Raw genomic sequence first — 13,886 nt, forward strand, 5'->3', positions numbered from 1 at the left:
CACTTGAAAGGATAGACGTCTCCAAAGAAACTGGCATATGCAAGGCAAGCGTTTCCAGAAGATTTGGCTCCACATCAGAGACAAAAGCACTTGTTAAAATCTAGTTTAACTTAATAAAACCCACACAGGATTTTCACTGTGTGGATCTATTTCAAATCTCTCATCGGTCCTGTGTGACACTGAACCGGTGTGCAAAGACACATTAACAGCTGTCAGATCTTGAATCAAGTCCAGTGATGAGGAGACAATGTCAGAGAATAGCCAGTAAAAATAGAAGCCACTTCTCAGAACCCAGTCTGGGTGGTGGTGGTTTCCAAAGTTCAGGTAGAGTTTACTCTGGAGGTCGAGCACAATGTAAATACACAGAGGGACAAAGAGTCAACATGTTTATCTGTGATATTCTTTTAAGTAAGTACACTTGAGTCATTTTCAGTTTACTGGACCAACAAATAAACGTAGAATCAAAGCCCATTATTTGGTTTTATTCCTGAGTAGGTTTTCACATGCAAGGAATTTCCTTTGGTGCATATTCATTCCATAAATTAAAGTTCATTATCTCACCCATGTTTTTAGCTTTGTATAGGGCTGGTGATATTAATGTAAATCTGTTTTTTCTGAGAGAGCCTGTTGTCCAGGTTACATGGGTCATGTGTTACTTTTATACAAAGCTGCATAATTGATTTTGTTTCAGCCGCATATTTTCATCTTTATAAATTTGACATGGAAAATTGTGTTATAATCATTTATTTAAGCTGTGTTGTGTGACAAATATACATTTAATATTGATTCTTGATCTCTGTTTTGGTTTACACCAGCTAAATGCTCATTTTTCTGTATGTCTTGGTTCTAGACAGGTAGTGACCAGTGGGTTTATCTTCAGCTTTTCAGAAACAAAATGAAATGACCTGAAACTGACCTAAAACTGTGAAGCTGTGAAACCAAACCATTGAGCTGGAAGAAGCTGAAACTCTTTTATGAGCTGGAGTTTGTTATTGCTGGTGAACCCTCTCACTCTACACATTCGATCCATTGTTAATAAAACTATTGATTCATGCAGGGGTCGTTTTTAAGCTCTTTCACACAGAGATGATCGAAAGTGACTCTTTGGTCAGAGATTATTGACCAACTGTGTGTGTTTGTTTTTTTTCTTTTTTTCATTTTACTGCCTGACTGGATATTGAACTGGGTCTGTGCTTTATTTGTGTCTTCTTCTCCCTCAGTGCCTGAAGCAGTATGTGGAACTCCTGATTAAAGAAGGCCTTGAAACTGCAATTAGCTGTCCAGACTCTGCCTGTCCCAAAAGAGGACACTTGCAGGAAAATGAGGTATTGATCAAGAAAAAATTTGACCTTGAGAGATATGAGATTAGTTTGTTATTTAGCTGTTGAATATCCAGCATTTCGTAGCTCTGGACTGAGAATATCGTTAGTCTTTAGTCTTTTTATTCTCACACTATAATATACTTTATGTTGTGCATGCAAGGATGTTACACAACAAGCTGGTATTTGCTTGTACTTTACAAAACATGCAAATGTACTGTATGTACATGCTAATGTTGCATGTGCAGAACTGGTAATACATGTGCTGTAAACATAGACTGTAAATAAGGATGCATGACATAATAGCTCCCTAAATGTGAAGGCAACGCGTCTAAGTTTGCCCCCCGGGACATAGACAAAGCTAAAAAAGTACATGGCAACTTAAGTTTTTATTTATGCTTTATGGGTGACACTAAGACATTTGCAGTTAGTTAAACACCTTAATTCTCACTCAAGGCTCCAGTGTGACTCAAGCTGACTGCTACTGAATTTGTTACCACCGCCACTGTGTTGAGTCCATCTTAATGAGCGTTCCTGCAGACGTGTCTTCCCAGCATTGGGTCAATCCGAGGGCAGAGCACTCTACATCCTCCTGGAAGTTTGTTTGACAGAGTTACTCACGAAGGCTTTGAACCGCAAAGCCTTGGCATGGTTCAGCACACCACGGCTTTATGGTTCTGATCAATCCGTCTCACCAAACCCTAGACTCACCTGACTGTCAGGCAGAGCATGCGTCTCCTTTCCGCTCTGACTGCCATGCCATCACCTTGTAATTGACTGCTCTTTAACAAAGCCCAAATATTTGTTTCATCAGTAAACGAATAAACCTTGGTTGAGCCTGCGTATGCACCTTGAATATATTCTGCTGATTCTCTTTCTACCTGAGATGGGGATCAATGGCCTTATTGTAGAATGGTGATAGGTGATCTTGTAGAAATGTGAATTTTACATTTTCCTGGAAATAACATTCACATACTGAATGTATAGTTGCTGCTCACAGCTTCTGTCTATAAATATGCTCAATAACCTGCCTCCTCCCCTCCCACCTCTCTCCCGCCTGTAGATTGAGTGCATGGTGGCCACTGAGATGATGCAGAGATACAAGAAGCTTCAGTTCGAGAGGGGTGAGTCAGTGCAAGAGCAGCCGCAGTGCATCAGTGATCGCTCCTCAGTCTGTGTGTCTGTGTGTGTGTGGATAATGACTGTCAGCCTCAAAGACACGTGGATCCTCCTGTCCTCCAGGGATACTGTATTTTACCATCACACACACACACACACACACACACACACACACACACACAAAAGAATGACGACAGTCCCTCCTCGCACGTGCAGCTGAACTGTTTCTCGCTCTGTTTGGAATCGATCATTTTCCCCCCTGTGGAAGTTTCTGCTATTGAATCACACCACGGGGCATCTGCAGATAGAAAATAATTTTAAGAAAGACTTTTTTGCTACGCAAGTTTCAGTCATCACTGGCATATGTTTGTTAAGTTGTCTGTTTTCTTTCATTACTGCTGTTGCTCTGAGTAAAAAAAAAAATTGGTCTTCTGACAATTTCTGTGTTCGTTCATGAACTGCAAATAATCACGCAGGCAGGCGAGGAGTATCCATGTGACAGGTACTCAGGCCTAATTGTCTGATGTGTAGTGCAATGTTCAACCCTTTCATCCTCATCAAAGTGTAACACCAACTCCCATCAAATATACATGAAGGGGGAAGTCTCCCAGACTTGGCTAAAAGAGATTTTAATTGGATTGGTTTGTCTCCAGATTTGCAAACTGTCTGACTGACTCTGACGGAGGCAGATCTCTTAGCATACAGATATTTAATTAAATCCTTTTTATCTCTCGCCTCAGTGTGTGGCTGCGTGTTCAGCATCTGGAGTTCGCACTGAAGAAAAAATGTTAACCTTCCTTGGATACCAGTGCTGGAAATATAACGGCAGGTCTTCGTTCGCTCCATGCTGTCAATCCAGACGTGCTAATCAGTAATGTTAGAGTTCCATCGCTACCGAGAGCAGGCAGTAACCAAGCAGTGCTCACACTGTGGTGTTAGTCACCCTGCAGGTTCTCCACCTACACAGAGGTGCAAAGTGTACACAGAGCACACAGATCACACTTGCAGGATTAAATACACGCAAAGACAAACAAACACAGGAACACAGGGGTCCTGTTAATGACCGCAAATCCTCAGAAAACCTCAGAAAGAGCTGTTGATGCTCCCTGAATAAGGGCAGTCAGCTGTCTCATCAATGTCCCGGTCTATTCAGGCAGAGCGGCTGCTGTAACCGTTCCATATTTGTCAGGCTGAGCTAAGAGTGCATGTGGAATGTGTGCTCCGAGTTCTTGGCAGAGAGGCATGAGGAAGGAAGGAGAGGATACAAGGACAAGTGCATCACGTTGTGAAGTAAGAAGAGAACTAGCCAAAAACTCAAAAAGCAATTTCCCCGACATAAGCAGATGCAAATGTGAGCCTTGAAAATTGCTCATTTTAAAAAACTGTATGTGTGGCAGTCCTTTTTCAAATTTGTAAGTCAATTGTACCGTCCTCAGAGGGGCCACTCTCCAAATCACAAAAAGCTGAATATAGAAGTCTAGACATGTAGATGGTTCTGCACGGACCACTTAACCATCCAAAGCAAGATGCTATTTTACATTTGTGTAAAGTGAATCTCCATGACGCCGGTATCTTTTCTTTTTGGTGCCATCAGAGGTGCTGCTGGACCCGTGTCGGACGTGGTGCCCCTCCTCGACCTGCCAGGCCGTGTGCCAACTCAAGGAATCGGACTCTCCAGCGCTGCCCCAGCTGGTCCAGTGCGCCGTCTGTGCCCTCGAGTTCTGCTCAGCCTGCAAAGCCAACTGGCACCCGGGTCAGGCCTGCCAGGAGAGCAACCTGCCAATTACCTCTTTCCTACCAGGAGAAAACAGGTACTGCTTCCTGTCCACTTATTTATCATATATGATGATATTTAGTGGAAGAGTTTCATCTCTCATGTCTCGGGTATTTGTATTTTTTCCTGCACTACATATTCTGAACTGTATATGGAACAATACGTGGACCACAACTTTTCTTGGTCTGCTGTGATATGAAGCTAAATAAAGTTTGATCTAATAATCTATATTAATACTAATAATACTAATCTAATAATATTTTAGAAATATGATGACTATTAAATAGATAGAACAGATCTCAGAAGAGCACAAACCTCTGCCGAAGCCCAACAGTCTTAAACTACATTTAAATTCACTAGATCCTGATTTTTATTTAGATAAATGAATCAATGAAAATGTTAAAAACGCCCTGACTTTGAATGCTGAACAAAGTTTAAAAAAAAATCCTGGATTCGGTCCCTGATCTGATTCTACACCTACATTTACAGGTCATGATCCACCCCTCCACAAAAGTTTCATAGAAATCAGATGAGTAGTTTTTGAGTAATCCTGCGAAACCACAAACATAACCTCCTCGGCAGAGACAATAATTAACAGATTAATAATTTAAAAAAGAATTAGACTAACTCTTCAAACAGTGCCAGGCCTCGTTTGCCGATGCTGCCCCTGGAAATCATATTCATCTTCTCAGACGTGGTGGAGCAATCATCCACATCATCAGCTCACCTGACAGAGTTCAGGGCAACATGTCAACACAGAGCAGGATCCATTCAGCGCTGCTTTAGATAAAGACTTACAGATGCTCTGGCTGCTTTGTTGAGCATCAGCCAGGACTCGAGCATAAATTAATAGTCAGACATAAAACAATCTGCTGAACACAACACTTGCAGTAAAGCGATCTGAGGTGGGCATTTTAAGAATACATTATCTACTCTGTGGGGGTGGAGGATGGACTGCCCACAGTCTTATGCTGCTGACCTGTTCCTTTGTGATATCCTCTTAGTTTGGAAATGTCATTAGCTCTGCAGAGCCTCCCTCAGGTTCAGGGCTGAGCTCAGAGGCCGCACTGAAAGGACGGGGGATTAGCAGGAGCACTGTTGGATGTAAAGAGCCTTGGTGTTTGAACTACACCTTTTCACGACCAGGATGTCTCAGGAAGCTGGATCCTGATTCATCTTTGAACCTCAGGCCCTTTCTGACTGAAGAAAACCTCATTTGAACTCCCAGTCCTCTGCGCTCCATTATACAGCAGGCTAAAGTGAACATTCATCAGACACTGTCTACTTCTGTCAGTTTCTCATTCAGATTTCTCGTCTTTAAATACAGGCATTAAAGGATTTTAACTCATCCAATGTAGAACGTAGACTCACAAGCTTTTTCGGAGGATGCTACCGGAAGAAGAAAAAAAGCGGAGCTATTTAAATGCAGGATCTGGTGCTCTGCCTCCCTTTAAGCCTTTTTGGAGCAGTCCTGCAGCTGCCAGATGTCAGATGAATGGATGTGTGCAGAAGTGCTGGAATGCACTGGGAGGTGTTACAGTTGTATCAGTTCATGGAGGATTGGTCTGGAAATGAAAGGACGTTGCCCAGAATGACATTTTACCCGCTCAACTCCAAAAGTCAGGAATCAGTCCTTCACAGAAACAGAAGTTGACACAGATGAACTGACACAAACAGGAGGGAACGAAGACTTGTATTTTGAGTATGAGCGCTTGGTTATCGAAGAAAAATGCACAGATCACTAATCATTTCATATTTCTTAAACACACAAACTTATAAACACCCCCCGCTCTAATTTATTCTTTAAATCACAGTTTTTTGCAGTTATATAATTGCAGGAAAACATGGTGATTGCATAGATACCAATGTGAGGATACGGCAGGAAAATGTCTGGAGAAATTCTTAGAGAGCGAGTGGCCATGTATACAAATATCTCAAGATGAAAAAGAGGAGATGCACACATATAAGACGTTAACGCCAGTATCAACGGGCTGTAAACAAAACTATGCATCATGTCCTGCCTCCTGAATGCTCGTCCAGAATCTGAAAAAGGCTGGGAGGGAGTTTAAAGCCATTTAGTGACGAAGGCTTTTTTTTTTTTATAAGAATTATCAGCTCCTAGACTAAAGCCGTCCACCATCATTCACAATCCTATTAAGCCAGAGATTGTAAATATCGATTAGTGCATTGAAGCCACACTGCTCAAAGTGTGAATGTTGACTGGTTTTGGATTTTATATCAGGCTTGTGTCTCTCTCCTCCTCCTCAGCTCTTTCTATAAGAACGAAGAGGACGACGCACCAATCAAGCGCTGTCCTAAATGTAAAGTTTACATCGAGAGGGACGAGGGCTGCGCACAGATGATGTGCAAGAACTGCAAACACGCCTTCTGCTGGTACTGTCTGGAGTCACTGGACGTGAGTTGGTCTTAATGTCTTTATTCCTCATTCTTCTGCACATTTAAATATTGGAACACTGTTTGCACACACTGATGCTGTAGACATCGTTTGTCTCAACAGTTTTCATTATCATTATTTAACTTGGAGTTGATAAGGATGGAATAGGATTTTTTTTTGTTCATGAAATTCATTAAGAGGCTGAAAATGACGTGTGTATACAGCCACAGCTTGGACGTGGATAAGGTTGATTTATGAGCCTCGTGCCTTATGTAATCTTAATGTGTGTGTGCAGACCTCCGGGTCTGCAGGTCATTTAAAAAGCAATTTTCTCTGAACAGCTGTCCATGTCTTTCAAACCACTAATGGTCAGTCTTTATCTGTATTCTGTATTGTGTGTGTGTGTGTGTGTGTGTGTGTGTGTGTGTGTGTGTGTGTGTGTGTGTGTGTGTCTGTGTGTCTGTGTGTGTGTCTGACAACAGGACGACTTTCTCCTGATCCACTATGACAAAGGGCCGTGTCGGAACAAACTGGGCCACTCCAGGGCGTCTGTTATCTGGCACAGAACACAGGTGAGAACCCATCTTCCTCTGCACCTCATCCTCTTTACAGTCGCTCAGGTTCCACCCCCGCCCGTGTCCAAGCTGCAGCATGTGGCTGTACACATGCTCTCTGCGTTTTACCTCCCTCTCTCTGCCTGACTCACACACTCACTTTCAGGAGTGGGCAACTATTATCTTGACAGCACAATAGGAAAAGGACAGCTTGATCCGCACACAGCGACAAATGTCTGCTGGTCAGTGTCGTGCTGTTTCCAGCTAAGCCTATTATGAACATTTTTCACAAAAAAAAAGAAGGTTTACATAACCAAGGATACTTCTTCACCTGTAGGTAGTCGAATGAAATGACAGATTACATAGAAAGGATTGGGTATTATATGTAATTTCCCACATGTGAAATGACAGATTACAATGGAAGGATTAACCATGACATGTCATTTCCCTCATGATAGCGTGTTTTTTAATTCTGAGGCTGACGCTGTTGTTGTTGTTGTTGTTCAGTTCCCAAATTTCTCTTCAGTGTTCCCCCAGGCAAATAATCAACATTCACGTCTCTTTGTCCAACATACTTGTTATTTTGTCAACATTAGCATACACACTGGCATCTGTTGCCCAGTGGGGCAGACTGAGTCATATGATTACAGATCAGCTGGTGGAAGCAGCTACAGCTCCGCCGCTGTGTGTCTTTGTCTCCGTCTTTGTCTCCGTCTTGCTCTCCTCGTTTCACCCTCCTCGCTCCTTCACATCTAAAAAGCCTCCCTCATAAATACAACATGTGCCAGAGCAAACCTATCCTGGGATAAACTTCTCCTCTACATGAGAGCTGTTGCATCAGTCAGAGGGAAGGTCACTATGGAAGCACCATCAGCGTCAGTTGAAAACAGGAGATCAGACTTCTCACAACTGTACAGCCCATAATCTAAATGTAAAAAACACAGTTAGTGATGTGGCTGTGTGGTTTTCAATGATGAGCAGACACCTGCCAGCAAGTAAACAAAAAAATTCCATCTGTTTGTCCTCAATACAGGAGTGAGAGCATCGTGCTATTATAAGTCACTTATGCATGTGACTGGATGTTATGTATTCCATCTCGTAGCTTTGAATTTCTTTGTGTCTAGCGCCCCCATGTGGCAAAGCAACTACCTTGCCCTGATGCAAATAACACATGGATGATGTCAAGTCGCAAATATGTTTACTGTCAAAATTCACTTTCCACTGAGTGAAATGTAATGTATTACTGTGTGTCAGTTGGTTTGAGAATGATTTACTTATGTACAATCATTTGGGTTTAACCATCAGTGCAATTACACTACATAAACTCTACATATATTATTTCTGTTTTCTCTTTTTTATATTATTTCTTTGTTTTTATATCTTATCTTTAATATTTATTACTTTTACTTATGTTTCTATTTCTTACTTTTCCCTTTGCTGCTTTAACATTGCAAATTTTCCCATGCATGGTTGTTTTTGAGTATTTGACCAAGCACTAAATCTTGAAAAGTCAGAATTAATTAAATTTGAAATGAAAAACTTAATTAATTATTACACCATCTTTATTTACTTGAAGAAAATCCTCAACTGCCAGAGATAAATTTACCTTTCTGAAACATTTTGAAGCCACAGTGCTGAAAAAAAGCTTGTAGTTGTTGAGTTTTGTTGAGCGACCTCTGCTGGACAACTTTTGGTAGTGCAGATTGCTTGAAAAAAATTATAATAAAGCCAGACCTGTGGAAACGATGATGTCACACACAAAAATCATTTTAACACATTGTCTCTTGAAAGTGCATTTACTTTTGTACTTCCAAACATTGTGTCTGTCCTCAGAATATGCTGTTGAAGGAGCACTTAGACGTTTGGAGTTGATCGTTCAAAAAAAATGTTTTCCGTGCAGGTCGTGGGGATCTTTGCTGGCTTCGGCCTCCTCCTGCTGGTTGCCTCCCCGTTCCTCCTGCTCGCCACTCCCATCGTGCTCTGCTGCAAGTGCAAGTGCAGCAAAGGCGACGACGACCCTCTGCCGACCTAAGCACGCTACAAGAGCCGGAGTGGAGAGCCGTTCCAAGGATGGGCCATCTTTTTTTTCCCCTCCTTTTCACCACTTTACATTCTTTTCCTCCCACCAGCTTCGAGCGCTTCATTTTTTGGGCTGAGCCTGCACCAGCCCCACACGGGCCGCTTCGGGATCCATCGCTCTGCATGAAGAGAGGCATGGTAGAAAAGCAACTCTACACCTTGGCCTGTGCAGACGTGCAGGGTCAAAGGTCAGAGGAGGGCAGATTTGTTAAAGGACGACGGTGTCCGCGTGTGTGAGAAGGTGGTGGTTAGGGGATGTGAAGAAAGACTGAGCCGCTTCAAGGGGCCTCACTGTGGGTTACTGTGGTGTGGTATTTTTGTGGGTGTGTACAAAGGGGAAGAAATCAATGTAAAGAAGAAATGCTTTTCTCTTGTATGGACAGTTTCATGCAGGAGCAGAAAAAGACGTTTGCTCTGTTTTTCGTCGGTTTGTCGTACGCAACAAAAGCTTTTTTTAATCCACCGCCACACCTGATGTAGCTCTACAGATTCAGTCAGTAGCATTAGAGTCGCACCACGCATGTTTGGTGTCCACTCGATTTGCACACGGATTCATTCGTCATGCTCGCGACTGAGGTAGAGACGGGAGACTGTTGTCACTCAACTCAATGTACAGCACGTCCTCTTGATGATGTCAATGTTTTATAACCTGTCGCTTTTAATAGAACTGTGCTCAGATTAGTGTCTGTGTTGTACTTTTTGAGTGTTTTACAAACTGTTAGGTACACTTGTTAAAGGGGATTTCCACTCACAACTAACATACACTTACTTTCTCTGGCTAAGTGACAACAAGTAGTTTTGTTAAATATCAGCTTGTGCACAAATGTTCTTTTGCCGTGTCTCCTGATTCATTCTCCTTGACGCACCTCCAGACTTTGGAGTCACCTTTGTAAAATAGAGATTACATTTCCAGATTTTCATGATGCTGAATCAAGACATTTTCCAAACTGAGTGGTGATCCCCTTTAAGTTTCCGCATTAAGTTTATCAGAGGTCAGATTTTGTATCCACGTGTTGTGGAACCATTTTAATAAGTCACTGAAAAGAGATGTCACTCCTGTAATTCTCAGTCTCCAGGTGGTAGAGTAGCCAAATAGAAATAAATAGCCTTAAATTAAGAAGAGCCAAAATCTAGCATTTCCCCCCTGTGCTTTAAAAAAAAAGTCAAAATCCAAATATTCCCAGGGAAAGCATGTTTAAAGACATTTTTAAAGCATAACAGTGAAGCCCTTTATATCCAGATGATTCTATGATGTCACCTGTATGCCACACTGTTTATAGCCATACTGTAAAAGAAAAAAAAAAAGAAAACCGTCACCTGAAGTTGTGTGTGTGACATAGGACCTGTATTTCTTAAGCCTCTTTGAGAACGAGTGCTGATCCACATCCATCCACCAATGATTCGACATCCCGTTCTGTGAGACTTTACAAATACCGACCGGCCCATGTTGCAAACTTGCATACGTTAGTGGTCCGAGTGTCGACGTTTCGTCCTCCAACAGCAAGCAGCTATTCCTCGCAGGGATTGTCTGAAAAGCCTAAATACAAAAAGAATGTTCCACTTTTGGGCACGTAATTATGAAGCTGCTCTATACTATATCACTTTATCTATGCAAGTTTGTACATTACCATTCTTGAAGGCTCTGGATGGGTCATAATCAGCTGTGCATCAGTGGTAGGATTGTGTAGTGAAAGCTGCAGAATGTCACAGTGCATATCATGACATTTATTTAATCAGGGAAATGCTTATTTAGCCATTTTTATGTTCGTTTTGGTTTTTCTGGGGAGTCCTGTTCAGAAAAAAAAAATATTTTCATGTTACGTCAGTAAAATGGAAAAATAACAAAATATTTCAGTTTTAAACAGATTTAGTTTTTTTGTTTTGCTACCATGCAAAGCTAAAGCTATTATCCCTTCTTACTGAATCCACCAGTGTTCATGTAGCATTTCATGAGTGTGGCTACACTTATCAAAAAAAAGGCGGTCAATAGTTAACAGTAGCTAATCATTGACGACTCCCTTCTGTTTTCATAAACTCAGTTCTGATATTCCACATTATATTCCGTGTTATTAGTAGCCTTAATTTTTTTTGCGTACCGTACCCGTAGCCTGTCGCTTTCACTGACCTCATCTATCGATATCAAAGCCAAACCTAAATTTGTACCTTTATTTCCTTAAATGCTTAAAAAGTGAAATTCCAGAATCCTTTTGTTGTTTTAATGACAATCGTGCCAAGCAGATTTCCTGGACAGGATAAAGGAAACAGAACTGTCTACTGTATGTGCATTTTGACCGTGTATTTGTAACATATTTACAGTTTTTACTGAGTGGAGAATATTTTAATGCTTCTTTCTGTAAGCGCTTCACTCTATATATGGTTTCATTGTTTTCCTTCTTAGTATGGTCTGTGGCACGTGCGCGCGTGCGTGCGTGCGTGTGTGTGTGTGGTGCCTGCTGTGTTTTAATGGAGAAGTCTCGCAACAGAAAAGTTGAGAGCGGGAGAGCATCTGCACCTTTTTAAAATCTATCAGGGCTCTGATATCACCAGGATCATTTTCAAATACAGTCATTCACAAGGAAAATAGCATAAAAATTGTCAACTAACACCAGGGCCGCCTCCATTTTCTTTGTACACAACATTCTTCGTTACTCACTGTATCCGCTGTATTATGCAACAAAACAGAAAAGGGCCAAACAGCATAACATCCGTCATGTTGCAGAATAACATTGATTTCAAGATTTAAAGTCGCCTACCATCAGCACAGTTGTAGAACGGGACGGTTTGACGGAGTTACAGGTTTCTGTCATTTGACCCGTGAAGGGGATGCAAGTGTATTTTACTAAAAGCTTCAGATCTACTTTGCAGTTATCCTAAGATCGAGTTTGTTTATGAGCAGCAATTGAATATTTTATAACCTGTTGTGTCAAGAGATGGCGCTGCATGAGTTTTCTCTGACTTCTACATGTTGAATATTACTATATTGTAGCCGCAAAAGATCTTTGGAAATTGTAGCGTGTTCACCCTCTTGACCAGAGGTTGTTTTGTTTTTTTTAATGAACAACTTCATGTGTCTGTATCTTCCTTTTTTTGTTGTTGTTGTTTCTTTTTTTATATATATGCCTCTGTTACATCATAGTGGTTGTATTTGCATTAAGTTTTTTTAAAGAGCAGAATTCTTCAGCCTCGACTGGTCAATTTAATTTCAATCAGTCAGTTCAGTGAGTGGATTATATGCTGTGTGTATACAGGGCTTGTGTTTATAGAGGTGGTAAACGATGTCTCTCGTTCAGTCAGTGGAAGTTGATTGACCCGGGTGATGAACAACATTGTAAATTGGCATTTTGAATCAGCTCTGTACAACTTTAGACTCGACATCTCCATATATCTACAGTTCCACTAACACTGTGACACCAGATATTAAAGGTTGTTGTTTTTGTGATTCTGCTCTCGTCATTCATTTACAATCCTGTGTTTGAAAATGTCAAACTCACCATGTCCAGTTCGGTTGTGAAATGCTTCCCTCTGGTGTTGAAAGTGAGACCTGCAGCACACGAATAGAAACACAAATCATAATTTCTAAATCAGTCTGCACAACTATGAAAAATAATAACTTTAACAGAACAAATAAAAGCCATAAGTACAACTTTAGAATTCATTATTTAGAGTTATCTACATTTTCTCTTGAGTGTTTATTACCTCCGCTGAGGAGGTTATGTTTTTGTTTGTTAGTTATTTAGCAGGATTATGCAAAAACTACTCAACAGCTTTCCATGAAATGTTTTATTTGTGTGGATCCATATCAGGAGGTAGATGCATTCATTTATTTTCATTTTCTGTTCATATCTCAGAGAATAATTCATGGAGCTTGATGAAAAACAAAATCAGGCATGTTTGAGGGACTGGTATTCATGAATGTGCTTTATTTAGTGCAGAGCCACATAAATCTGGATCAAGGCAATTTAAATGTGGTTTCAAAAGGGGAATGTTGGGCCTTGGCGGAGGCACGTGCTTGACTGGATGCCATTCTAGTTCTTACTATTACAAGGAGATACTCAACAATTATTTGAGACTAGCAATTTACTGCTTGTTCCATCAAAGATGAAAAATGAATAACACATGAGTGTGTAATTTGTTTTTCATTTCGTATTTGTTCTCATCTTCATACTTAATAACTTACAGACTAACTTTTTGAATGCTGCAGATTTCATTTTCTGCTACCAACAACAATCATTTGTAGGAAACGCTCCCATCCTCTCGTCTCGGCTGTGTTTTACTTGCGTCAGGCGTCTTTTCCTTCATATCGGAGGCAGCGCCGTCTGCACTGTGTGCTCCGCTGCAGCTCTGTCTGTTCATCAGACATGTGTCAGCCTTTTGTTAAGGTCTGCCAAAGAACAGGTTGTTCTCTCCCTCTCTCTGCCTTTGTGTCTATTTCCTGCCAGATGCTGGATTGGGAGCATTAACAAGACAACCCTGAAAATGAAAGTGCAAACGCTCGGTGATATATCATCCCTCACCAGCTGTTCTCTGTTTGGAAGTCTCTCCACCAATCACTGGGCAAGACCACAGGAAGTTACCATCTGCAGGCACCATGGTGACAGGGTTTGTGGATGGGCGTTGAAGCTGATGTGTTATCTGGAGCAAATGAA

General features: G+C 41.3%; 1 protein-coding gene across 4 annotated transcripts in view; it reads left to right on the top strand.

The window, feature by feature from the left end:
* Nucleotides 1-12,679, top strand: part of rnf144aa (ring finger protein 144aa) — a 30,712-nt gene extending 18,033 nt beyond the window's left edge. For 2 of the 4 annotated variants that reach the window (XM_020085166.2, XM_069535671.1), the window contains 6 exons: nucleotides 1,221-1,325; nucleotides 2,383-2,443; nucleotides 4,033-4,249; nucleotides 6,481-6,628; nucleotides 7,090-7,179; nucleotides 9,062-12,679. In XM_020085166.2, the coding sequence (XP_019940725.1) occupies nucleotides 1,221-1,325; nucleotides 2,383-2,443; nucleotides 4,033-4,249; nucleotides 6,481-6,628; nucleotides 7,090-7,179; nucleotides 9,062-9,193 (753 nt within the window). In that variant the 3' untranslated portion in view covers nucleotides 9,194-12,679. The remainder of the gene's footprint in view (nucleotides 1-1,220; nucleotides 1,326-2,382; nucleotides 2,444-4,032; nucleotides 4,250-6,480; nucleotides 6,629-7,089; nucleotides 7,180-9,061) is intronic. The other 2 variants (XM_069535669.1, XM_069535670.1) reach the window with 1 other exon arrangement.
* Nucleotides 12,680-13,886: the final 1,207 nt, after the last annotated feature.

This window comes from Paralichthys olivaceus, chromosome 12 (assembly GCF_024713975.1).
Source record: "Paralichthys olivaceus isolate ysfri-2021 chromosome 12, ASM2471397v2, whole genome shotgun sequence".
NCBI lineage: Eukaryota > Metazoa > Chordata > Actinopteri > Pleuronectiformes > Paralichthyidae > Paralichthys > Paralichthys olivaceus.